This window comes from Netta rufina, assembly GCF_964035555.1.
Source record: "Netta rufina genome assembly, chromosome: 1".
Lineage (NCBI taxonomy): Eukaryota > Metazoa > Chordata > Aves > Anseriformes > Anatidae > Netta > Netta rufina.
In genome coordinates, this window is record NC_140123.1 from 136,044,313 (window position 1) to 136,071,298 (window position 26,986).

Genomic DNA, 26,986 nt, shown 5'->3' on the forward strand with positions numbered 1-26,986 from the left:
GAGGCAGGCTCAGTCTCTTCCAGCTCTGGTGAAGGGAGGTGGCTGTAACCCATCCTGTAACAACAGGTTTTTCCTTGAGCAGCAGAGCTATTCTACTGGGCCAGTTTAGTCACCTCCTGAAATTGTCTGGTGCTGAGCCTTTATTAGGGTTTCTGTAATCAGATGTTTATGGTGTGATAGAAGCAGCTGACAGTGGTTTAAAAGGAAGTATGTTGTAGTATTTCCTCCAAAAGGCCAGCAATGAGAAACTTTGGACAAGATTTTTACTTGACAAAATTCTACTTTGACATAATTGAGGGGGGGAGAGAAGATTTCTCAGTGGCTTTTCCTTGCAATTGATCCTGTCATGAGAACAATGTCATTTGCCTCTTAAGAATCTGTCTGCCCCTGCTGCTAATCCCCCACCTGAAATCTTAACCTACTCTGAGTGACAGGAGACACACTTCAGCAGCAATGAGCTGCCCAGAGAAATGTGAAGTCATCCCCATGGTAAGGAGATTAAGAAAAGTCAAAGTTTGTTTAATCTATGGTTCAAGTACTTCTAAAGGGACAAAACCATGTCCAAGTTGTCTGGAAGCCTGTTTTCTTCATGAAACTTGAAGAAAATGAGGCCAAAGTTCAGCCCGACTCAGTGGGTTTGCAGTGATGGAAGGAGATTTGTTGCATCACTGTAAGTAAAATTTAACTTGAAAAGCTCGTTTTTATTTTATTTTTTTTTCTCCCAGTTTTATTTTATTTTTTTTTCCCATGGGCTTCAGGGGTCTTTTAATATAACTCTCAACTTCTAAATTCTAGCTGAATGATAGCAACAAAACAGCATGTGACAGCTACTGTTTGTACAGATATCCTTAGAAGTGTTTGCACATCATATGGAATAATGAGGTATGGATTGTTTATACAGACCTGAAGTCTTCTGAAGGCTGAAATGTCATTTTGGTCAATGTTGGTATGGGTGCACCAGGAAATCATAACCTCAGCATAGTACAGTGTGAGGACAGTGAGGCTTCATGTGGCCATACCACTTTGACTTTCAAAGCTTGGTCAGGCTGGGCTGCCCAGCCATCAAAGCTTTTTTTTTCTTTTTTTTTTCCTCCCCTATCTACACCAGTGTGTGTCACACAGGAGTTAGCGTGGACAACCACAGCCTAAGGGGTATGTTCAGAAACTAGCAATGGATGGTCTCTGGGTGCTGATGACTTACTGGCTCTTGGCCGAGGCCTTGTGTTGGTGTGCAAAGCGAACAAAGCCGCTGTGTTTTGTGTTCACAGCTTCTGGAACTTTATAGGTAGAAAAAGATGCAAAGAAAAAGATAGGCAAATAGTCGTGTGGCTGCTAATGTTCTTTAATGATACAAATTGCACCTGTAATTCTGTGTCAGGGAACAAAGCGCTTGCACCTGGAATTAACCTCATCACTGAACAGGTTAGCTGCCAGGAGTTTACATGCATGGAAATGGGGAAGAGGGAGCTAAGTATTTTAAATGTATACACAATATAAACACATTTGCACTAGAATTTTTGGAGTTGGGGAGTGTGTTGGTTTTTGTTTTAATGATGCAGATTGTATGATGTAACTGGCACCTGTTTTGTGGGAAAAAAAACAATCTCAAGAGAGGCTGGCCACCAAAGATTTGTCCTCACTGCTCTGAGAGTTCATCTTGTACTTCCAGTTTTTCTTCTGCTGTCTCCTGTTTATATGCATATCCTTCCCTCCACCTAAGCATTGCCTTCTCCTTGAGCTTAAGCAGTTGAAACTCCTCTGTGTTGCCGAAGCTCAAGTTACAGACCTGGCTGAGAGAGATCAGTCGTAGTTACATTAACTCTGCAGCTGCTGATGCAGTCACTGTGCTGCTAGCCAAATGCCTCTGTTTAACCTGGGGGTCACTCTTGCTTGGGCTTGAACCGCTACCCCCCGGTGCAGGACTTTGTGCTGGAGTAGGTACAGAGCACTCGCGCTCTGCCTAATCTACTCTGCAGTAGTGACTGCTGATGGGAGGGTGGTAAGGAGCAGCAATTAAACCCCAGCAGTTGTTTGCTGAACCCTGTGCTTTGGCTGGACTGGAAGTTGCAGTCAAGTATAAATTGAAATTAACTAACAGAGTTGTTTAAAACAAACAAACAAAACAAACAAACAAACAAAAAAAAAACACAACAAAAAAAAACACAAACTCTTCTTTAAGGATGCCTGCTGTGGGTGATTTTCCTAGGCTGATACACCACGTTCTGAGTGAGACTGACGGCACGTCATATGTTTGTTGCAGCACCTGCAATGTCTCTTCTCATGTGTATAGAGATAAATTGGTTTGAATTAATATAGGAGAACAAAACTCTAGATATGACCGCCAGCACAGCAATGAGTTTTATCATAAGATTAGCATTGAGTTGTCTCCGTATAAGGAATGGGGCTAGGCTTTGTGTAAGTATTTCAGAAGAAGCTGGTGTTAATGAATCCACACTGACCAAAAAAAAATCTACAAATTTAGGTTTAAGCAGAAGAACTAATTTTGATAGGGTGTGTGGGTGTTGTAAAATACATATCATTTTTTTTTCGGAAAAAAGTCTTGCTTTGTTCATCATATTAGTAGGCACAAACATACTTCAGACAACTACAAATTGAAGAAAGCTCGCAAGTCCTAATGAACAGACACTGAAGTCTGCCTGTCTAGTGCCCTTAGATCTTGTGCTTTCGTAAAGGAAAAGAAAAATCTTTAATAAAAAATTATTTTAAAAGAATACTGTTTTTTCTGACTTTCACACCTTTCATGGTTATACATTGAAGGTAATAGTCTTTGCTGCTTCTACAGACCAGAGAGCTTATGGGGTTTCCTGCCATTTGCCCTCCTTGGCACCTCGTGTTTCCTTTCCCTGCCCATTGGTGAGATGTGATTCTCTTTTGTGTTCTGTGCTATAGCTAGGGCTGGCAGTGTATCTCATTTTTCTCTTCTTCTGTGTGCAAGGGAATATGTGCCCTTAAATCCTCCCCTCTCAGTAACAGGCTTCCTTATTCTCTCCCCAAACCAGGAGAGGAGCTCTGTATACATCTAAGGATCACTTCTCTTGTGCCAAGATTGTTATATGCATCTCTGTTCTCACTCTTTTATTTTCTTTTCTCCACAGGGTTGATGCATTTTTTTCAGCTGTTCCGTAATTATGGGCTCAGCTATAGCAAGGGGTATTGTCATGCTGCAACGTATCACAGACTATGTCACCAGCCAGCTATTGCAAGTAATAGGAGCAGGTAGTTCTGCTCACTAAAGATACCAGTATCTCCATTTCCCACTTCTGCACTTTCCAGTGTTCAGCAAAACCTGTAGCTCCCTTTTGTCAGTAGTAACACAAATGCTTACTCACAGTTTTTTTTAAGATTAGTTCGTTTGACATCAAAGATTAAGATCTTGCTTTTATTTTTACAGACTCACAGGTTTAGATGAGTTTCAGCACAGGTCATTACTATAAGTTTCAACACTAAGGTTAAAGTTGCAATGGAGGTATGTAATGATATGTATGTACAGCATGCCTGTATGTGCACACATGCAGGCATGTGTTGAAAGATGGATCTCTGCCTGGGAGCCTGTCCGCTCTGACAATGACACCAACTAATCCAATAAAAAGTTAGAGGTTTCCTTACAAACTCTGCTTTTAAATGTGTTAGTAGTTTCAGCATTTCCAGTCTGGGGCCTTGGATCGTTTCTATTTTTATTGCTAGGATTCCAGTCTGGGTGGGGATAGGAAGAGGGAAAAGCTTTTGGAGAAAGGGAAAAAAGAAATACCTTTTTTGTGGCAGTTCACAAAGTTATGTAATTTTAGTACTGGTCACAGTAGAAGCAGATTAGCACACAGAATACAAGTGGAATAGTTGCTGTTTGCGTGGTGAGCAGTTTGTTGCGTGGACATCATCCTGTCACATCTACAGCATGCACCATGCTAATTCAGACCATGTTCTCGTGGTGCCAAGAAGCGCAGTGGCTATGGGTGGGGTGTCTGTGCCTGAGCCCAGAAGTGGCTCAAAAGATGCACGCTACTGAAAATTCTGCATAGGGATTCTTCATTATGCTTGTGCATGTGCCCTGCTGGGTGCTAGGAGGGAACTGGAGCAGCTCAGACAGTTTACAGCCATAGGGATAGTGTTCCCAGGCGGTGTGTGGGGTCAGGAGGGCTGGTGGTTCTCATCTAAGCCAATTTAATTTGTGTTCCTGGTGTAACTGGAACCTGGTTAGTGTTTTCTTTACTTGCAATTTGTTAAGCAGTGGTGCCTGTTCACTTGTTGTGCAGTGAGCACTCCTAAATTGTTTGTAAATCACTTCGGGATCCTTCTGGCTGGCAGGCGGATTCTGTATAAACATATCATCCGGCCCTGCCACAGCAGCCTTGCGAAGTCCAAGCCTTTGGGAGCAAAACCACTTGCCAAAGAAGCAGGTATGTCAGTACAAAGTGGCCCACAAGGAGCAGCTGTAAGCTCGAACTTTGCCCATTTGTTTGCTCAAGTTTTTATCTCATCCTTTGTTATACAGCCTAGTGAAAATGAGTATTTACTGTGTCAGTTACACCAGGGCCATCTGAATGACAGGCTCCCTGTGTACTAGGTGGCCTCGTGGGCAAGAGCCACACAATACCCCAGTGCTGGAGGGGAAAGCTGTGCTTTCTCTGCCAGAAAGCTGTGCTTTCTGTGCCATCTGAATAGATAGGGAACACCTGAGTAAACACTGGGCACCCAGTGCCCTGTAGGTGGAGTGACCAGTTTGATACATTTGATTGATTTTTTTATGCCCGGAGCGTTCTCATCCTGTGGGGGAAATTCTGAGAGTAGAACAAGGCAAGAGTGCTCCAAATGGAAAGCTAGACTTGCATGGCTTCTTTTTTTAATTTTGCTTCAGATTTTTGAATGTGGATAGCAAAATTAATATCAAAATAGAAGTTTCTTCTGAGTCAAAGACCAAATGTTCCACTTGGAAAGTGCAGCAGCACGGTGTGCCACTGCAATCAAGATAAGCTATTTTGAAAAAATATTATTATTATTTTTTTTAATGTAGCAATTGAACTAGCTATTTTTGTTGGAATATTTTGGTTTTTAGCAAGGTTGTGGGTGCTGAGAGAAATGTGAACTGTAAAATTTGTTACCGTTTCTGGTCTTCAGATCCCTGGCAGTGGACTTGCCGTTGAACACTTAAAATGGATGATTAGTGCTTGTGTAGTGCATTGTAGGAGGAAAGGAAGCATACTTCTCCGTGTTTAGGAACTATTTTGTGCTGAAGGTAAGGCAGCCATACCCACATAGACTAGGCAAACCTTGGTTGGGAATTAGACGTATGCACATAAGGAAGTGCCGTGACCCACTATCCCTGGAGCTTGGTGGATGATCAGAAGAGCTGCTTTCCTTCCCTGGCTCTGTGTGACCTTGAGCAACTCACTTGACTGGTCCATGCCTCATTTTCCATTTTAACTGCTGCATACCTTACCTGTTTAGATGTCAAACAGTTAGAAGTAGGACTACTTCTCACTAGTCAGAGAAACTGCTCTGCTTTGACATAGTCCTTACAAGCATAAACAGCTTCGGTTATTCAAAATAAATTTAGGAAGATTCTAGTTAATTTTTGATTTTCAACTGTATTACCAAGGGTTGATCTTTGGACCTATATAACCAAACTTTTTTCCTTATTTGCTTTCTGTTATTCTGCCTTTCGAAGGACTTTGTGGAAAAGAAAGCAGCATAAAAATCACACAACCGGTTTGGCAGGTCCTGTATAAACAGGAGAAATGCCAGGAAAAGTCGTGCATCTTTGTTGCCAGCTTGAAAAAAATAAAAAAAATCCGGTTAATTTTCCCCTAACAAAAACCTCGGCCATTGCTATGTGTGAGTGGGGTTGTGGGGAAGGGTGTGTGGTGGGAAAAGTTGGGGGATGCTGGCTAGAATGAACACGTGTGTCCTCCGATGCTGGGAATGTGCTGGGCAATTGTCCTGGCCAACTTCTTGGTTGTAGGAGCAGAAGCAGTGTTTTGCCGTGATTCTTGTAAGCAGTTTGTTGTGGTTCCCCCTCTCTACCCCATCTCCCCTGACAGTCTCACAGCGCAGCTTGGGTGTTAAACACACCCTGCTTGGTTAGACAGGGGTGATTGGTGCCCTCTGTTTTTTCGCTCTGCCCGTGCCCAAGAAATGCTGTGCTGCTTTCCAAGGCACTTGTGCTGTGACAGTTGGGTCGGGTAAGGAAACCTGCCTTCCGAATGGGATCTGTGCAGTTGCATAACTGGGGGAAGGGTTGGGGTGCCTCTGTCCCGATTCTTGTAGCAGAGGAGGGACGTGTTTCTGGAATGGGCTCACAGCTCTCTTTGGTGTAGATGAGCTCTGCTATGTGCTTGCCAGAAGATTTAGGTCGATGCTTTGGCAAGGAGGAGCATTAAGAAGTCAGAAGTGCTTGTGGAGGTTGAGGGGTATTTAAAATCAATATTAAAATGCAAAATGAAATAATGCCTTCTGAGGGCTTTTACATGATACCTGCATGCCACCTTGCCTGTCTGATTTCCCTGAAGTCAGCTTTTCCCTTCAACTTTGTCCTTCTGTTACCAGAGCAGCAGCATAACTGCAGAAACACGACGCTGCGGGTAGAGTCAGGATGGGAAGTAGGCTACTTCCTGCTACTTCCTGCACCTCTGTTTCCTGATTGTAAAATAGGATTCAAAAGTTTTTCTTCCTCTGGTGCTTTTCCATCTCAACTGTTTTGTCTTTGAGCTCTCGAGGGATGAGGCTGTCCTTCACTGTGTTTCTTCAGTGCCTTGAACAACAGCAGTGTGGTTTGGTTTGCCTCCAAGTGTTATCGCGGTGTAATGGTCAAGTCAAAAAAGCTGGTTTTAGATCCTGATAGTGTTCTTAGGAGAGAATATTATCTTTTAAGTTGTCAAAGTAGCTTTTTGCTTTGTCCTCTGCTCCTGATGGGCTAATCGCCTAGTCTCCTTGTGTTTGGGTCTCTCCGCTTGTAAAGGTGGGTGTAAGAACACTTCTCTTCATTGCAGGAAAGTGATAATGATGTTATGGGGCCTATGTAGATATAGCATGGCGGTGGGGCCTATAAACAAGCTTTCATATTGAGCCAAAATGGGCCCAGAACTAGCATTTCACTCTTTTTCTTAAAGATGACATCGATTTACAAAATTTCAGTTGGCTTACTTCCCAAGCTTGTCATTTCTGTAGTGAGGCAATATTTGCAGCTCATCAGCAGTCTTACAGTAACGGTGGAAGGGATCTCACTGCAGTGCCTGTTCCGGTATGAACCAGCAGCTCTTAGTTGTGAAAACAAGCCAAAGACAACCAGAGAGAAACTTCAGCACTTCTCTTTTGCCAGGAGCAGTGTCATAACCAGTGTTTTGAGATTATAAGATGGAATAAAATAATAATTAGAGGAAGAACAAAACAAAAAAAAATAGCAGAAGAATAGCTAAATTGATGATTTTGCACTTAGTCATCCCAAGGCTCGACAGGCCTGTGGGCTCAGCATTATCCCACTGCCTCCCTGGCACAACAGAGGTTCACAGGGCTGTGGTAATGCCACAACTTGTTTTGTAGAGTGAGTTTTGGAACAGAACTTCCCATCTCCTATCCTTTTCACCATTTTTCTTCAAGCCTCTTCTGTGGAGCATGTTTTGTCTTGCGCCCTGTGGTGCAGCACCTGCTGCCCAGCCCCACACAGCAGCACCGTGCAGCGGGTGATCCACTTCTTGTTCCCCTTTGCAGTGCTGGGAGTGTCCGTGGAATTTACACAGTGTGAGGGCTGTGTGGGATGTACCCTGTCACATGGACAGGTCATACCTGGAAGGCATCCCTTGTTTTCAGAGCAGTTGGGAAAGGATTGCTAATAGCGCTCCTTACACAACAGAATATTCACCCGCTTAGTTCATTACTTATTAGCTCCAGGCAGGGACATTGCAGATTCGTTAATGCTAATGGCCAGATCATTAGAGTGTGCAGCATTAGTGGAGGAGAAAGCATTTAATAAAGAGACATCACTCGACCCTGTCATTGTCCCCGGAATACAGACCATATTGTTAAATTCGGTCCCTGCTCTCATCCTATCACCTCTTCTTAAAAGGATGGCCTGCTAGGAATCTTCAGCTTCTTTTCAAGCCCATGTGCAAGCTCATCTTTTCTTCTTATAAATCAGATATGCTATACCATGCCAGTTGTTTCTTTACAAACATATTTTAAAAATCTCCTTAAAGTTCTGCCAATACTGATGGTTCTGTGCTGGAAAGACCATGTTTTGGAGGAAATAAAAGATCTTGCTATGCCTCAAACTACTTCAAGGTAGTTTGTTTACTTTTTCTAAGTAATGGTTTGTATCTGATGTGTTGATCAAATCACCAGAAGGCTCAGTTTCTTCTAGTGTGCATTCTGATACTCAGACTGCTGTCTGGAGGGACCTTCAAAAAGCTGTTAAGTAGCTTGCTAAAGAAGTTGTTGAGTAGCTGTTAAAAATAAGATGTTTCTTTTACAGGTTAACCTGTCTGAAGATTTTTTTTTCTTTTGATGTAACTCAGCTTCCTTCAGTGATCTCCTGTTGAATCTTAATATTTTAATCTTCCTTCTACAATGTCTTCATGGTATATCTTCCCTTTCTTTTGTTTTTATTTCCTTTTGGCTGATGGGCTGTACCTGTCATAACCCTCTTTGTTTCTGTAGCTCCTTTATTCCTTCCTTCTGACTCTTGTAATAGTTGTCTTTCTTGCATACGTGGATATGTGTGTATGTATGTATATATGTGTGTGTAGATATATGTACATATAGGAAAAAACGCAGAATGAAAAGCCAGCAAATGTGCAGGATGCAATATTCTATGAGAAATCCTGCCAGCTGTTTTTTATATACTCTTTTGTCAGAGTTTCCTTTCTGGTCACACTGATCTAATGTTGTTCACTTTAAAGTAAGTGGCTGGAGTAGGTGAAAGATAGTGGGAGGGAAGGATTGTAATTTATTGTAATTTATTGTAATTTTGATTGTACAGCAGACAAGGTCAGTGCAAGTATGGCCCTTTTTAGGAACTCCCTCTGCATTCAGTATGCTGGGGTTCAAATAATCTGAATCAACCTGATATTTTATAGCGGCAAATATCCATCTCCACCTCTTTCTGCACTGGCTTATTAAGAAGATCTTTGAGAATGGGTATTTTATGTGGCTGTCACTCTCTCCCTGGATTCTGTTTGGTTTACCTGAGCACCCGAGTGTGTCTGCTTGTTTTATCACCAGCAGCCCTTATTATAATAGCTCTCCTCTTCCCGGGCTGGGGGAGGAGAGGGAGGACTGGCCTAGATTCCCTCTGGAAAGTTGCCTTTACCTACTTAGAGGTGGCGTTGAACAGGAGGGTATGGCACATTCTCTGCCTGGCTGCCTATGCTGTGTTACTTTTGTACCATTTGAACCTTCAGGAGCAGCAACTGTAAGATGTAGGGTTAGAACCTGTCATGGCACTCTCAGGTTTCTCTAGGTATTTATTTGGTATGTCCTCTTTCTTGGGAAGTCCGAGGTGTAATAAAACGCCGTCATGGATATGAGGTGGTGCAGTGTATGCCACGTGTTTCATTTTGCTGGTGAGGTAAGTTGTAAAGACCTCAACCTTGCAGAGTTAAACTGTAGTTTTGTGGGATAATCATTTGGTGCAATTGTTCTCTGGTCTGAAGTGGTCTTCCAGTGCCAGAAGCCAAGCCTGCAGTCAGGGTTGCTTTCTCAGTGCCTCCAGAAGTTGATAACCTCCTTGAAGAGGACACATTCTCATACGAACCAGGGCAGGCACCTACCTGATCACACACAAACAACTTTTTTTCAATTTGTTATAGTAGCTGATTTTTGGGTGTGCCTGTACTTTTGAGTGATAACAGTTACAAGATAATTATGGCATATCATGATGCAAGTTGTTTTCGAACAGGTACACACACCGTTCACCCTCAGGTTCCAATTGATTTCATGTAGATGTGGGGAGAGAGTGAAATAAAGTGACTGTGCTGGGGAAGGTAAAGATTGAGTGAGATGCCTATGTGGGCTTCACTTCCAGTGGTTTCAATCAGGACCAGAACTGCTGCTTACAGAAAGCTACTGGAGAATGTTGCAGGTACAGATGAGAGCAAAGTCCAGCCATGCAGCAGGATTAAGATAGGCCATTTATTATATTGATGGTATTTTAAAAATGTGTATTTTGCAATGTTGTAGCTGCTCAAGAATTTTGTTTCTATTAATGACTGATGGTTAAAAGAAACTGACTTTTACATGAATTACTCTCCCCTGGGTTTTCTGCTTGACTGATGGGCATGTGGATAATCCATGGCAGTGAACGACTTGAACTTGTCCATGTGGTGGTTCTGACATGGGGTTTGCGCTATGGAAGTGCTCGATATCCACTGTCAAGAAAGATCCTGTTCATAGTAATTGTAGGTTCAGTACAAATGTTGCAGCTTTCCCATATCCTGACAGCTCCCTAATGTAACCAAGTAGAAACACTTGAACTGCCATGCCAGTCCGAAGAAACCACAGGGTAGCTCTGGGATTGTCCATTCCCATAACGTGAGAGAGGGCAGCTCCTTGTACACCATGTTTCCCCTTTGTTTTCCCACCTCAGTTTCATGGCCTCCGGAGATTTTGCACTCAAGTGATGAGTGCATGACTCCCATGATGGGTGTTGAGGCTGTGAGTTCCCACGCGCAGGGGCAGGGTTGTACAACCTCCATATGCTAGAGATGAAGCTCCCCAGCACTCTCTGCTTTACAAATGAGAACACACACACACACAAAAAAAGGCAGTAAAATCCATGATGCGCAGCTAGCTATCTCAGCCTGGAAAGTCTCTCAATTGCTCTCCCTGCTTCTTACTCACTGTCCACAGCACTTTAAAGCCTCATGTGTTTTTGTAGCTCTGCTGTAACCTCTCTCTCGAGCTTTCTGTGGTGCTTTGTGCTAAGAGCATGTGCAAACGGGATCATGGTCTAGGTGCACAAGGGGTTGCTGTTTGGATCGCAGCAGCTAACTTTCACCATATCTTGGCTGAACAGAGGTCAGCAGCAGATTTTTCAGAGGAATTTGAGATGATAACCGCAGCACGCAAACTTTGTAGTCACACGTGGAAGGGAGCCGGGGAGACCAAAAGGGAGCTGAAGTTTCTTCTTAACATCAGGCAGTTGAATTCAAGGTTGACTTCTGCCTTAAAGTAGCAGGTCAGGTGGGCCAATTGTGAGCTTTGCTGCCTCTCTGTGGAGCCTGGAAGGGTCTCCTGCTTTGACTTGGTAAGGCTTTACTTCCATCTTGGTGTCTGACAATTCCTCTTGCAGTTATTGAACCAGAATTTGCCATATATATTTTATGATGCCTCCCTTGGAAATCTATGGACAACAGTCTTTTTTTATTCATATGAATGAATAATCTTTTCTTGAATCTTACTAAGCTCTTTGCCTGAGTATTATCTTGTAGTTTTACCTGATGTTATCTTCCTGCAGCCTGTTTCTACCCTCTATTCCACCATATTAGCAGTGACCTTAGTGAAGAGATACTTTTTGAGAATGTGGTTCAGCTAGTTTCTTGCTTCATTTATGCTTGCTCGTTTGAGATAGTTTGAGGTGCTCAGACAATAATAGGACCCTATCGTGACATTTTCAATAACAAGATTGACCTCCACAAGCTGCCTTTTCACAACACATGAGTGCATTAATATTGCTGCCTGTAAGACTTAGATTTAATTAGAGCAGTGGCTGTAATCATTTTGGGAGAGGCATGAACTTCCCTACTGTCTCCTTTCCTCTTCCCTTTCTTTTTCACCTCTCTGTCTTTTATCTGCTTGAGTGAGGATTGAGATGTGAGGGGGTAGCCATCTCCTGCCCCTGTTCTGGGAGATTCATCAGAGGCAGGCTGAAGGGAGGAGGCGGGGAGGAACTGAACTTCACAAAATCACTAAGGTCACTGAGACAATCTCTGCTCCCTGTGTGCAGGAAATGAGATGTTAATCTTTTCCCAGTGCTGCTTTGCATAAGGTCCATTCCAGAGAGCTGTGTTTGTTTTAATTTCTCTAATTACTGATAGTGTGCTGATTATGCTGCTATAGATTTGACGTGAATTGCTGTATTAATGGGATCAAAAATGAGGAGAAGTCTGCTATGGAAATTAAGGAGATGACAGCAACTGGGGGAAGGGAGGGAAAGTGGAGAGTTTAATTCATACCCTGATACTGCAGAGCTCTACCTTTCTTCTGGAGCCTGATCCTTCTTCCCTGGCAGCAGTTAGAGTATGCAAGCTACAACATTGACCAAAATCCCACCATATTTTACTTGTATACCCAGAGCTGTACAGCCTCTTAGGGGCTCCGATTTCCTCCCTCCTCCCTGCGTTAGACCCTGTAACTGTGGGTGGTCTCTTGGACTTTTATATCCAGCTGTAGCATTGCACACAAAACGCTGGTGAACACTGCATACGTCTTCCTTCCCTTTCTTCTTCTTCTGACTTTCTTCCCTAATGATGTTTGTTCTCTTGCTATTGACCCCTGTGCTGATCTTTGACAGGTTTGCTGGCATAGCCCTGTTGAGTGCCCAGAAATACAGGGCCCTCTGAGGCTTTCCTGCAAGCAGCTCCTTCCCACCAGCAGCACTCTGCTCCAAGGCCATTTTTTCCTGCTGTCTTACCCAAGGCACCTATGCCTAAGAAGAGCCACAGTAGCAAAGGCAGCCCCCCCGCCCCATAATTCCAGGCTCCCCTTGCTCCTGGTCCCTAGAACCTGTCTTGCTATTTTCCATTTCTAGATATGTTTTTTGAAAGAGGTGGAAGCCCTGGTGATGTGTCCTTGCAGAGCTGAACATCCTCTGTGATTTGGGGTGTATGGTTTTATGTGTAGAGCATTGGCTTCTGTGGTCCAGAGAGCTACAACCATACATTCCAAACCTGGATTTGCACAATCCAAGAGTGTGTTACTTCAGGGTTTTTTAAGCCAGGGCTTCCCCAGAATCAAAGAGGGCACCAAAATCTCAGCACACCTGTTAGTGCTACCCTCTCTGAACACATCCCACAGATGAGGAACTGGAGCAAGGTGATAGGATGATACCCAGGCAGCTGGGAGTTCCCCTTTAAAGCAGCGTCCCTGTGAGTAAGAACAGCCTGTGAGGACACAATAGGTAATGTTCTGCCCTTTTACTTCTAGTTGTTTGCCCCCCAATAGTTACCACAGCCCAGGTTTCTGTATCTCCACCTAGTGGTACCACCTACTTCTCATGGGAAGCTGGAGGAAGCCTTGGCCATTTGGAGTAGCTAGGGTAAGTGGGAAATGCAATGAGATGAGCACAGAGTGCTGGACACACACCAGCAGCCTGGGTGGCAAGTGCATATCAACTTTCTCTCTTGGTTGACTTGCCCTGTGTACTATAATTGCATTAAGTACAGGAATAGGTTTTTATGCAGTTTTAAGTCAGCTGCCTTATATCCAACGTAGGATATTTGCAGACAACATTGACCGTTTTGATTTCCTGGAGGCTGCTGCATAGGTAACACATTTCTTTCCTTTATTAATAAATAAAAAAAATCATTTTGGCGTACCATTCAATCCAGCTATTTCAATGTCATATCATTGGGATAACATAGGGGCTTGCTTACCATGCTTTCTTGTGTATTTTATTTTAATTTCTGTGAAAATATATATCTTGTGTGTGTGCCATCAGAGGAGACTCAATAAAGGGACAGGACTGTTAGTGTGCAAGCTGGAGAACTTTTGTAATGAAGGTCACTGTTTCAGAGTTTAGGAGGGGTGTACATTTAGCAAAGGTGTGAAGTTTTTTTAATTGTTACGTCACTCATCCTCAACTGTTAGACTTTTTTTTTAGCTATTATTTAAAGGTGACTACAAATTAATTTTGTGATTTGGATATACATGTATATTTAAAACCCAGCAGTATGAACAACTTGCATTCCTAACCAGAGTTTTCTAATTGTTTAGGTTTTGTCTGTAAAGTCAGTTCTTCAATGTGAAATCAGTGTGTAGTAGCTTCAGGAGTCTGGTTAGCTGTGCTGTACACTTCCACTATGTAGTCATGACCAATATAGCTTGTAAGTTACCTTACTTTTTTTAGACAAGATGGTTTCATCTGAGGTTTTCTCAGCACCTGGATATTTGGTGTTCTGTACTTTCCTAGTACAAAGAGAACAAAAATGTACCTTGTCTTGGTTCTTAAGCATATATATATCAGTCCCTACTAGATTGGGCAGCTGAAAGCATTCTGTGGTCTCAGCGGTCCTGGGTGGTTGTCTCAGTGGTACTGTTGGAGCACCAGCCACTGGAGCAACCCCTGGAGTAAACTCTGTGAAGACTGACCTCCTGTAATCAAGGTGAGATTTCATGGTGAAACTTCCCTGACTCACTGTGAGCTAAAGAAAGCCTTTCAAAAACTATCACAGCAGGCAAGATGCCATTAGTTTTATCTGCTGTGTTGTGGCTACTGGTGAAATATTAGGGATCTGCTATTTTGAAGTTGTTTGTAGATGCTAGGTGTTTGGGGCTGAGCATTTGATTCCTTGTGGGTTTAAGTGTTTCTAGAGTCCTTTGGCACATGGTGAATCTGGAATGCAGTAATGCCAAACTCTTTCCTAGCACTCATCACCAATAATCTCAAAGGACCACAACAAATGCGTATTGACTTAGCCTCTTTTACTAGTAGACTAAACTGCAGCAAGGATCAAGTACACACAATGAGGTTCATCCTGGTTCTGCTCCCTTTACTACCTATCCTGCCTCCCAGGCTGTTGCTTGAACAACTCTGCCATTGAACCATCTATTCTTTGCCTTAATGCAAAGGGAAATATTTAACTGACTGGTTACGAAACTTTTTCAGAAGAAGTTCTAGTAGCAGAGTATCTGGTTGCATAACCTTAAGAGCATGAGATACCAGCCATATTTTGTTTGATGGATCCTGTAGGAAAAGCACCACTCGGTTGCAGAGTTGTGAAGATAAAAAAAAAACATTCTCAATCTGTTTTCACTGGTATGAAGACAAGAGGTATCTTGTGGAAGTGTGACTCTTAAGAGCCTCAAAAAGACTGGAGAAACATGTGTGACCTCATGCATTCACACTCCTGTGTGGGCAGGGTGCTGTGTATGGTTGAAGCACAGAGCTATGGTAGGTTGCGGGCCTGGAATGATGTTTGCAGTTCTGCTTCCAGCCATGTTACTGACTCATGCTGCAAACAGGGATGATGTTAATTTTTTCCACCAGCCCAGTGACTTGACCTCCCTGTGACTTTACTATTTTACACCTTTTGGAAATCTGGCCAGGACAGTTACAAGGGCCACTCTTTCAGGATGCACTTGTTAAGTCTATTGCTCTTGAGAGGCACATGCGGTCTTTTTTCAAGACAGCTTAACTCTGAAATTACTTAGCTCATTTGAGCTTTGCTCTTCCTGTAACTCAGGTTGCCCATGTGTCTAATAAAAAGAACAAGACTTAGGTAATGTCTGCAGATTGCTTTGATATGTGGGTTAAAGGTGCTGGAAAAAATGCAGAATTAGTAAAAGAGGACATTTCAAAGGCACAAATAAGAGTCAGAGAGCTAATTCCCCTTTTTACCTTATAAAATGTTTTTTGCAAATATTACCAATTCACACATTACTGGGGATATCTAAGGTACGTGGAAAAAATAACTGGGACAGAATGAATGAGTCTGCATTTCCACAACTTTTTGTTTTCTGCTGTCCTGTTCTTATGAATACTAGGAAACAATGAATCAAATGCATTTACTTAAAACAGTACATCTCCATGCAGCTGTCTTGGTATTAATCAGGTTACCATATGCCTTTAGGAGGTTAATCAGTGCTGAGGGAAAGGCAGCTTGTACTGCATGCATTACATCTTGTTTTGATACAGCACCTTCTCGGTGTTGAAGGAAATGCATTGGATACTAGATTTAGTTTCGTCTGCTTCGTTTACTTTCCTCCTGCTGTTGGCCAGTGAGCAGGCACTTTGAAGACGCTCAGCACTTGGCTTTGCAGTGGTGATTTGAGTATTTGTGTGAGCATGAAGTGGAACCTGAGGTCGGTCTGCACCCTGTGTTCTCCAGGGGGAAAAGGACTTCAGGTCTCCCATCTGTCCTCTAGTGCCTGTTTGCAGAGGAAAGCATCTGTGTGGCTGTGTTTCAGAAGTGTTCCTCTTTCTATAAATATTCAATAAACAAAATGAGCAGCTGCAGTGTGGTTCGATTATCTGAGCTGTGGATCGCAGCAGGAAATGCTAGGAAGTGGCTGGTCTTGTTGCTAATCACTTGTATGTGCATCACTGATGAGAAGGTGCAAATTGCCAGTGAGGCTGCAGGATGTGCTCTGGGCATGGATCTGGACCTCCCAGGAGTGTGAGGCCTACAGTCAGCCATTTCGGGTCAGTGATTGAACTGGAAGCAGAATGTTTTATAGCTCCACAGGTGTGTCTTTCAACCATGTTCTAGTGAACATCCCTGTTGATGAAGAATACCTAAATTCGTAAGAGCTGATGGACAAAAGTCTAGCCTGAGTGGACAGAGTAAGACACTGAAGGACACTGTGAGAGACTGGAACATAAAAATGAACAATTTGTGGTACAAAGTAGTATGTTGAAAGCCAGCTCTACTGCTATTGCCCTTTGCTGGCAATGAGGGTGCTAATGTTATGTTGTACAGGTGCCTCTATCAGTGTCAGTCCAACTCCATGTTACACAGCCAGGATAATGTTGTAGTTTGTAATGGAAGTGATTACTTTCTCTTACTCCAACAGGGCTTGTCTTTTCCACTTGCCAGAGATCAGGGTGAGGGTAGGGAGTTGTGCCTATACTGTCCTGCAAACACTTGGGAGCAAAAGGAGCTCCTTTTGCTTCTACAGAATGTGGATGTAAATCCACGCTCTTTGCACCGCCATCATTAAATGTTGGCAGCCCAGTTCTGGGGCATAATGATTTTTTTGTTTCTACTGAATTGTGGCTATGTTTATTTACAAAGGGTATAATTTATGTTGTGATTGGAGGTCATGTTTAGAATATGGAAGAGTTTTTTCCCATCAGATCAGATGAAATTTCAGTCTTGAATTTCTTGGCAGACATTTTCAGAAGTAAAAAAACAAACAAACAAAAAACAGTGACAATTATGAACCTAACACAACATTCGCAGATTGTCCTTTAACTCTATTTTTCTATCCTTGCTTAGCTGTTTTCTGTATGCTAATTTATTTGGTTGGAAGATAAACTACTTCAAAGAAAGTGCTAATAACTGGTTTAGGTGAGAAGAAAAAAAAGTGCCACATTACTCTGTGGTAGATAGGGTAGTTTTCAGTGATAGAGTTTGGTTTTCTGCAGCAAAGACAAAACTAATGTCTTTAAAATGCTCTGAAGGTGTAAAGTGTTGAATACTTAACAAACATGCTCAGATCTTTGTTAGCACAAGATTAAGTGTTTTTAGTGCTTTCTGTAGTGGTACGCCTGCACATATAATGTAGTTGCTATCAGATTTTCACTGACATAAAACCCACTCAGGTTCCCCACTTCTGTGTCTCTTCCCTTTCCTCCCTGAGCAAATTTCTGAGAAAACCCTTGGAAACTTCTTGGGCCTCCTGAAAATTATAACTGTCGCTGTAAAAGCTGCTCAGTCTCTGGCTGCAGGCTCGGAGCAGGCCGTGGTCCAGCCATGACCCCTGGTGCCGTTTGGCTCCACCACGCACACCCCTTTATCCTTCCTTCTGCTTCCCCCAACCCCTGGCTCGGTTTCACACCTCTGTTCCAAAGTTTACGTTGTCCTCTCTTTTTTTCTACCCCCCCCCCCGCTTTCTTTTTAACAGCAGGAAAGAATTTCCTACACACCTCCAGCGAGCCCGGTACCGAATCACACCTCCTCGACACCGCTACATGTCCCAGTGCCTCGAGCGATCAGGATGGAGGAAGACACGATCAGACTGCCAGCACACCTGCGTGAGTGTCAGCGTGGAGGCATGCTTTCTTCAACTGAGGAGGGTGTGGGGCAGGGTGAGGGGTTGGTTTTATTTATTTTCATGGAAGAGAAGTGGGGAAGCCATGAGCTTTAGTCTTTTTTTTTTTTTTTTTTTTTTTAAGCTTTTGCTAGTTTGATTCTCTCTATATTATTTTTAAACAATGGAAATCACTCATTTACAGCGCAAATGTTATTTCCTGTCATCTGCCCCCCACCACTTCTCATCAAAGATTGGGCTGATTTCTCATGACAGGGAAAAACATGGAGGTTTTATTTTGATGGGAAGCACTGTGCATCTGTCCACGTAGTAGGAGTTGCTCAGTGATGTGCTGTGGCACGAGGTCAGAGTTTCACAAACTGTGACAAGTGTATTTTTAGGCTGTTATGGGTCTCAGTAGTAAACATTCCTGGTGCCCAGACACACTCCTGCTGCACTGACAGAAGCAGTGGGGAAGGAGGAAGAAAGGGCCTAGTTGTGCACAAAAGGATGCTGTGAAGGAGGAAAGGCACATCCCTGACGTTGGAACAAAAGCTGGAGCTGGGGGCGAGGCAAGAGCCAGGCACTTCCTTACTGAAATGATTTAATGTTTGAGGAATAGGAAAGGCCAAGGGCTGTTGGCCAGTGAGAGGTGAATTACAGAAGTAGGGTGGAGATGAGGAAATGTGGAATTTTCCTCTTTAGAGAGGAAATAGTTGTGATGTAAATCGAGAGGTTTTAAGAAAACTTTTTTCAGGTGTCACATTCCTGGGGCAATTGAAAAACAAGCAGTAACAAGGCCAGTAGCAAACTAACTGTGTGTTGCTATCCCACAGACGTCTTTGGAATTTTAGAAAAGGAAGTGGTCTTTGAGGTAGTCTTTCTATTTAAAAAAAATATATATATATCCATGTTTATCACGAGATGTTCTCATTCCTGTCCTCAGCAATCTTCAGGCACACTCCTTTTCTGGATGCAAGCTGTTCTCCCAGCACTTCAGTAATCCTGTGCTCACTCACTTGCGGGCCAGTGAGTTGCACTGCCCCAGGATGACTCCTTGCCCACGCTGTTTTCTGCACAGTTGTGATTTTGCCTGCTGTTGCTTCTTGCTCCCTTCTGCCTGTGCTGCAGCGTAGCCCAGGTTGTCCTTCTGATGCGCAGGAATGCGAGCTGGCACCGCAGCCTTTCTGCCTGGCTCTGGCCTCTGCCACTATTCCAAAGCTCCCAGAGAATGCCTGCCTGTGCATGTGGCTGCTGGCCTCTTTCCCCAGTCCAGGGAGGAATTGCTGTGGCACTTAGAGTGCATTTTAAAGATTATGTCAAAAATTTAGAGGAAAAAATCAGACACGGAAGCAGTGCTTCTCTCCACTTTGAGCCCCTGAGATTTTTTTTTCCCTTTCATCCCATTAGTTGGTGCTATTTAGTTCTTCATTGGGAGTCACTGCCCTTTCCAAACCTAGGATCATGGCTGGCTTTCAAATTAATTATTGCCTTCCCAACTGGGTTTAGCAGATGCACAAGACAAGAAGGCGGAGACGCTTGCTAGTGAAAGAGGTGGGGCACTCAAGGTGTTTACTACCAGCTTCCTTTCCATCAGCTAGCCGGCATGCTAGGTAAAGTGTGAAGTTTAAAAGGTTTCCTTTCAGTCAAAGCTTGTTTATCTGCTATTTTAGGTGTGATTCAACTTTTGCCTCAATTTTTTTAATTTATTTTTGTTTTGATTGGTATATTTTTAAACTTCCGAGGAGGCTTTCATCCCATTAATACTTCCACACCAGTCTGATGTGCTATAGTGTGAAAACATAGAAGATTAATCATTAAGCATCTGTGGAATATGCTTCCACAAAGTCAGTGTGTCAGATAATAAACAATGTGAAGCACGCTTACATAGTCTTACTAGTTATGGTGCATGTCAGTATAGTGTTTTTTAGCTCAGTATGCAATAATTGTCACATTCAGAACCACTGTTTAAAGTATACAGATTCATAGCTGAGCCAGGAGGGACCATTATGCATTTCTAAAATAATTTCTGTTATTACCTGAGTTATAGTAGCATTTAAGTTCAGTAAGGGTTTGAGCATGTTATGCATGTTATGCTGAAAGATTTTTTCTTTCCATGTAAAGACTTAAGTGATGAAGAGGATATAAGGCCTCTACATAAGTTGTTTCAATGCTTAATTATGCTCCCTATTTGCTGCTTTTTTTTTTTTAAGTGCCCTATTTATAGTTTGAATTTGTCAATCTTCAGTTTCAAACTATTAGATCTCATTATCTCCTTTCCTGCTAAATATTGTCAAAAGACTACTCTTGATATAGGTGCTTTTAGATAAAGTCACTTCTTAACCTTTTCTTGGCTAAACTGGATAGGAAGAGAGGTTCTTAAAGCTGTCAATCTTCCTGTACAGCTTCTAGATTTCAAATTATTTTTGTATCATCTCCTGTGAACTGTTTCTCACCTAAGACATCTGTCTTAAAATGAGGACATCAGAGCTCAAGATCATGTTCCAGGAGCAGTCTTCCTAATACCAGGTATAGAAAAAGCTAAGTGCCTTCTGGATTTCGGGTTGTGAGGTTCAAGAGTTATTAACATGGGATTTTGCAAATCGTGCATGTACCCCTCTCACTTTTTAGAGATGCCTGAGGCACAGATTTTGATCCAAATCTGAACTACCTTAAAAGGGAAAGTAGCGATGTTCTAGTTCAGACTGTGCTACTATGTATGAAGACCAGATCTAGATCCAAAGTCTGAGGGTTTTTTAAACCTGAGTTTTTGTTTGGTTCCATCCTTATTATTATTTTTTGTTGATTAGGTAAAGCACTATATAAAGATTATTAATCTTCTTTAACCCTCGCTCCAATGCAACAGGGAAATGTGGTAAGTTTCTGCAGCCGTGCTCCATGCATGAACCCTCTCTAACTGGTAGTTGGAGAGGGCTCCCCTCATTCTCTATTTCCATGAAATTTTGATGACATGTACCAAACCAAAGGCAAGAGTTCAGTGTCCTAAACTGTACATGTTCATTTCGGCCAATTTGAAAATTTGAGAGCTGTGCTACAAGTACAACTGTGAAAGTAACAGTTTGCCCAAGCACTGATTTTCACCTTCAGTGACAACGTAGGAGGAGAAGAACAAGAGAAATGTTTCAGATGGACCATGAAACGCACTCCATAGATTCAGACTGTGTTCTGTGCCTTCCTGTTAGAAATTTCCCTTTTTCTAATGTTTAAGAGCAATTTAAAGGTGCTAATAGCCAATACTATCTGAACAATTACTAGAGTGATTTCTTTTGGTTCTATAAATTATTCCTCACTGTTTGGTGAGCACATAGTTCTTAGCTATGCTGAGCTGACTTGATCCAGAGACTGGAGAAAGGAGAAATGACAAGTTTGGAAGAGTGGAATGCATATCCCTCTTAGCTGCAAGCATACAGAGCACTCCTCCTTGCTCATTGGTCAACACAGATTGAAGTCTACAGAGAAACCCCTTATCCTGGGGTTGATGTGAAAACAGTTTTTTCCGTTCGTACACATCCTTTTCTTTTTTAATTTGCAAGTTTCTTCCCATCTACTACTCCTGTAGTATAGAACTACAGTGTAATCAGCCATATTAGTTATAAAGCTGTGGAATAGTGAGAATGATTTTCTGATAGTGCAACATTTTCTCTGATACTATACTTTTCTATAAGAGACTTTTGACCCATACTTGTAAACATAGACATTTGCCTAACATCCACTTCTTATCTATTAAATAAGTATTGGAAGTGTTGTAAATAAACTGTCAGTGGGGAGCTGGAGGCTGTTTTCCTCTGTTTTAAGTATGTAGTCAGAATGTACAGTCATTTCCAGTTTGCTCTTTGTACCTGTTGTGTGTGCTGTGGTAACTTTGCAGCAAATCCGGTCTACACCAGACTGCACTGAAGTCAGATAGAGAGAATGTTTGGAAAACGGAGATGTTTACCAAGGACTCCAGAGAAGCAAGTTCATTTATCATACAAGGCTCTGCCCTTGGTGTCTTCTGTGACCTTGGGCATCTTGATTTAGCTTTCTTACTCTAAAATGAAAAAATTGTGGTTGCATAGATTTTTTAGAAGTTGTGAAGATTAATAGAGTGTCTGCCCAGATACTGTGATAATGGAGAATGCTGAGATAGGTGAAAGCTGTGAAACTATTTGCATACCGCGTAACCCCTTAACTCCAAGGAAGCTTACTTCATATTATAATGGAGAGAAAGTTTTCTCTCTCTTGTTTTTGTATTAAAAACTATTGTTTTTTTGTTTTCTTGTTTTTTTTTTTTTTTTTTTTTTTAAAAAACACAAACAAAAAAAACTTTTTTATCTGGTTCAGTGTCATTAGTTATTCTTTTTCTGCTGTGGCCAATACCTTGGGGTAAAAAACTCTTGGAGCTGAATAGAGGGAACTTCATTTAAGTTATGGATATGTCTTAATATGCAATGAGTCAGAGAGAAAACAACCTTTTTTCCTTTTTTTTTTTTTTAATATACAGAATAAAAATAAGATGTTTTGCCGTCTCTTCTAGAACAGCAACTGTAATTATGTGCTTAAAGGCTTCATGATTATTTTTTTATGTTCAGAGAGAATGTAAAACTTATTTAAGAAGAGACACAGAAATATCAGTGCTGAAAAAGGACTCGTTGCATGCTCAGATCTGTGTCATTGCCTGTAGAGCAGCATTCCCCCTTGCACATTTCTGTCAATTTATACAGTCTGATTTTTATCTCTGAAGGGCATCTTCCCTTGGGAATGCATGTGTGTTTGTTTAAGGAGATGGACGTTATCTCACAGGCAAAGATTTCAGTGTTTTCTATTGATACAAACGTGAACAAGAGTTCATTTCTTCCTCTGCACTAATTACTCTTCTTTCTTTAGTGTTGGCATTCTTCATATGCCTGCAGCCCATTGTCATAGCAAGGCACGTTGCGCATTCTTTTCTGTACACACGAACCAATTATTCTTGGCAGCAACTAACTTTTCTTGCTCTTGCCTTTCTCTGAACTCCTGACAGCCTGCACTGATATTCAGAGTAAAAAGGCACCCCCAGATGTCACAGTACATGCATCACCTTAAAAGGGAGAACTTTTACATGGGTTATATGGTGTTTGTCATCATCTTCACTCACTTTTTAGGGTGGGGGCTTCGGAGGTGGAGAAAGATGGGAACCAGTTTGTAAAATTCTTTGAGAACTCCTTGTTTCAAATGTAAGGTTGAGTTCTGGTCTTTGGTTTTCCAGTCTGGGGTATGTTCCATGCTACAGATGATTTTGATGAACATCAGAGCGTATAGTTCAGGTCATATACAGCTAGTCTGATCATGTGTTTTTTTTTTTTTTATCTTAACATCTTTGTGTCTGTTGTATCTACTGTCTGTTCTACTGCCTTCATTGAGGAGGACAGAAAGGAAATTCGGTTAATTTTCTGACGTGATTTTATTAAGGGCTTTAACTTTTAGTGCGTATTTCATAGGAATCTTCCTGCATGCCTTTTTTTATTGGTATTTGAAACTCTAATTCAGTGGAGAACAGTATGGTGGCCCTGTGCTGGTTGTACATCTTTGTGACCCTAGCTGTACCACATTCTGCAAAAAGGCCCTCTTTGTCATGGTTAAGTCAGGACATGAGTAGAAGGGCAGGCAAAGTAGTTGAAGGGCTTTCAGTTGGTGGGTACTTTAACCTAAGGCATTTATCAGACCCAAAAACAATTTAAAGAAAGCAAGCAAGAGTTTCTTTTTCCTGATCATACGTTGATGTTTATATGCATCAGTTGTTTTTTAAAGGCACCAGTTTTCTTTTTTTAAGGAAATGCAGGAAACAATTAAGAAGGAGGAGGAAACAGCAACACTGTCAGGGTTGCCAAGGATCCATTTTTTCTGTGTAGTGTCTATTAATTATGTTACTCCTTTTATTAATCCTTTGGCACCTGTTAATTATTCTGCAATTTTGGCTAGCAGCTGGAACAGCCACTTCGAAGCATTAAGCATATTGTTATTTAGTTACTAGAATATTCAGTGCGTTGAACTGAAAGTATGTAGTGAGACGGGAAAAAAAGCCCTTCACCCTAAGCCACATTTAGAGCAGCAAGCAATAAAAATATTTGCTTTGGAAGGATCTTTGTGGAACAAAACTAACTGACGCACATTCAGGGAAAATAAAATAAAAGCTTCATAAGACAAAGGGACTGTGCATGGTGGCCAGAATGTTAGATTAATGACTCTGAGACTAATCCTGGTCCCACTGAAATGAGTGCTATGATTCCCACTGAATCTAACAGGATCTGAACTGGCCTTTTTCTGGGATGATTGGCTTTTTCCATACCCCTTTTTGCTCTTCTCTCACAATATGGCCACTTAAACGTCATTCCTCCCTCTTGCTGTCCTTTATAGGCTTGCCTCTCCCCCTCATCTCCTTTCTGTTTTGTTTTATTCTCTCTCTGGGTAGCTTGTACTTTTCTAAGAAATCCCAATCCACTCAAAAAAACAAACAAAACACACATACACCAAAAAAAAAACAACAGAATAATTGCACTGTTCACTACCACCTCACTGTTTGGAATGTTTGATCTCTTTCCTGTTGCGTCTTCTTTCACCATGGGCTTTTCTTGCACATTTATATTGTGAGCTACTAAGGGCAGGGTCTATCCGTTCACACTGTTTAACGGTGCTTCCCTTAGTAGATCGTAATTCTTTTGTGGTCTTAAGGCACAATTTGTAACTCGTAATAATCTATTGACAGGCTAGCTGGACTGCAGAAACGCTAGCTAGCCATTCTTTCAGCCTCAGTGACGATTATTTTGGTCAGCCCTAGTGAGGTGACTGGGCCTGGCTCCTTCATGACTGTGAATTACATCTAGTTGTTAGGATGAAAAGCATGAACAAGGGAGACTATTGTTTGATAGCTGGCTGAATATAAGCCAGCAGTGTGCGCAGGTGGCCAAGAAGGCCAACAGCATCCTGGCTTGTATAAGAAGCAGCATGGCCAGCAAGGCTAGGGAAGTGATTGTCCCCCTGTACTCGGCTCTGGTGAGGCCACACCTCAAGTACTGTGTTCAGTTTTGGGCCCCTCGCTACAAGAAGGACATGGAGGTGCTCGAGCGAGTCCAGAGAAGGGCAACAAAGCTGGTGAGGGGTCTGGAGAACAAGTTTTACTAGGAGCAGTTAAGGAGTTTGGGTTGTTTAGACTGGAGAAGAGGAAGCTCAGGGGCGACCTTATCGTTCTTTGTAAGTACCTTAAAGGAGGCTGTAGTGAGGTGGAGGTTGGTCTGTTCTCCCATGTGTCTGGTGACAGGACGAGAGGGAATGGGCTAAAGTTGCACCAGGGGAGGTTTAGGTTGGATATTAGGAACTTCTTTACTGAAAGGGTTGTTAGGCATTGGAACGGGCTGTCCAGGGAAGTGGTGGAGTCACCATCCCTGGAGGTCTTTAAAAGGCGTTTAGATGTAGAGCTTAGTGATATGGTTTAGTGGGGACTGTTAGTGTTAGGTCAGAGGTTGGACTCGATGATCTTGAGGACTCTTCCAACCTAGATGATTCTGTGATTCTGAGAGGTCAGTTATGTCTGTCTCTTGCCTAAAAGGCCAGTTTCTACAGTGGCTTATCTGAATTTAACTCATCTACAGGTTTTCTCTAATATCAGGGACTGTATTTTTGTCTGTATTTTTTGCTTGCTTCAGATCGTACCACTAAAGCAAAGGATGTATGCTAAAGCTTAGCAAAATGTAGTTTATCAATATGGCAGGCCTTTGAACTCTTGGTTGGGTGTGTCATAAAGCACAACCTGCCTCCTGGGTGTTTCTTACAGAGAATCTCCAGCCAACTTTGAAGCAATCATACAGGCCAGTAATTTGGTTGGGTGGGAAGCTCAGTCTCAGATTAACTCTTGCACCATGTCTGAACACAGTACAGATGCAGCCACTCTTCTTGAAAGAACTTGATCCAGAATATGCTGGATTGGGAGGGCTAAACCCTCATTACTGATCCAGCTGTGGAAACTGTGACCTTTGCATCAGGAAAATCCTGGTTTACATTTTTCTGACATTTTTTTTTTTTCATCACCTGTGGAAAACTGAGCTCTTTGTCATGAGGTTTACAGCGGGGTGACTCGGGGCCCATTTAGGTGTCACGCCTGATATAAACAGCAGGCGAGCTGAACCCTAAATCTCCTTACCGCTGCCTAGTTACTGTTGACAGAGGCATCCAGATCAAGTGTGAAAAGTGTCCTAGAGGGACAGTGCTGTGAGTTGGCTTCTGCTTCCCGAGAGAGTATTGTGTTGTTTTTTTTGTTTGTTTTTTAATTTATATATGCATTTATATATACACATATTTTATTTTTGTGTGTGTATATCATACTGTGTATATATGCACAGACGAAGTTAGTGCAGTGTTTTCTGCAGTGATAATCCCAGTCGAAGTGTGTGGAAGGATAGGATCCTTCCTATCCCAGAGAGAACTTGTAAAGTAGCCCCAAGGTGGGAGGGTGAGACCCATGCTTTGGGGCATATACAGCTTGTGGTGTGGGATTCCCAGTGGTACTAAGCCAGTCTGTTATACTCCTGCAAATCTTCGCTTCAGGGTTTTAAGTCTTCAAAATGTAGACTCACCTCTGCTCAGAGGGGAAAGGGAGCATTGTCACTTTAATGTGGGATTCAAGCTGATCCCTAGTGGAATTCCCCTGGAAAGTGTGGGGAGGAATAAGAAGCAAAAGCAGCAGGACATTTATGGTATTGCTGTGTTTGAAGCATTTTTAGCTTTGTCTTAAAGGGATGCTGTCAAGATCACTGAATCTAAAATTAGATTGCTTTTTCTTTTTCCATCCCAAATGTGTCTATTTATTTTTTTCATTTGTGTTATGTTACGAATGCTTCTATGTTAATCTTCTTAAGAACTAAAATTAATGTAAAGAGCCCGATATTCATAATAATGCTGCAGTTAAAGACTGCAAAGACAGTCTTTAAAGCAGTCAAGACTGCTGCAGTTAAAGACACAAGACAGACTGTTTGTAAGTCATGACTAGAAACTCCACAATAACAAACCATTTTGTGTTGAGCACCTTGCAACA

At 42.2% G+C, this 26,986-nt stretch overlaps 1 protein-coding gene across 3 annotated transcripts in view; it reads left to right on the plus strand.

Moving 5' to 3' along the window:
* Positions 1–26,986, plus strand: part of ETV6 (ETS variant transcription factor 6) — a 140,067-nt gene that overhangs the window by 28,329 nt on the left and 84,752 nt on the right. For all 3 annotated transcript variants that reach the window (XM_084290770.1, XM_084290771.1, XM_084290772.1), the window contains exon 2: positions 17,794–17,923. In XM_084290770.1, the coding sequence (XP_084146896.1) occupies positions 17,794–17,923 (130 nt within the window). The remainder of the gene's footprint in view (positions 1–17,793; positions 17,924–26,986) is intronic.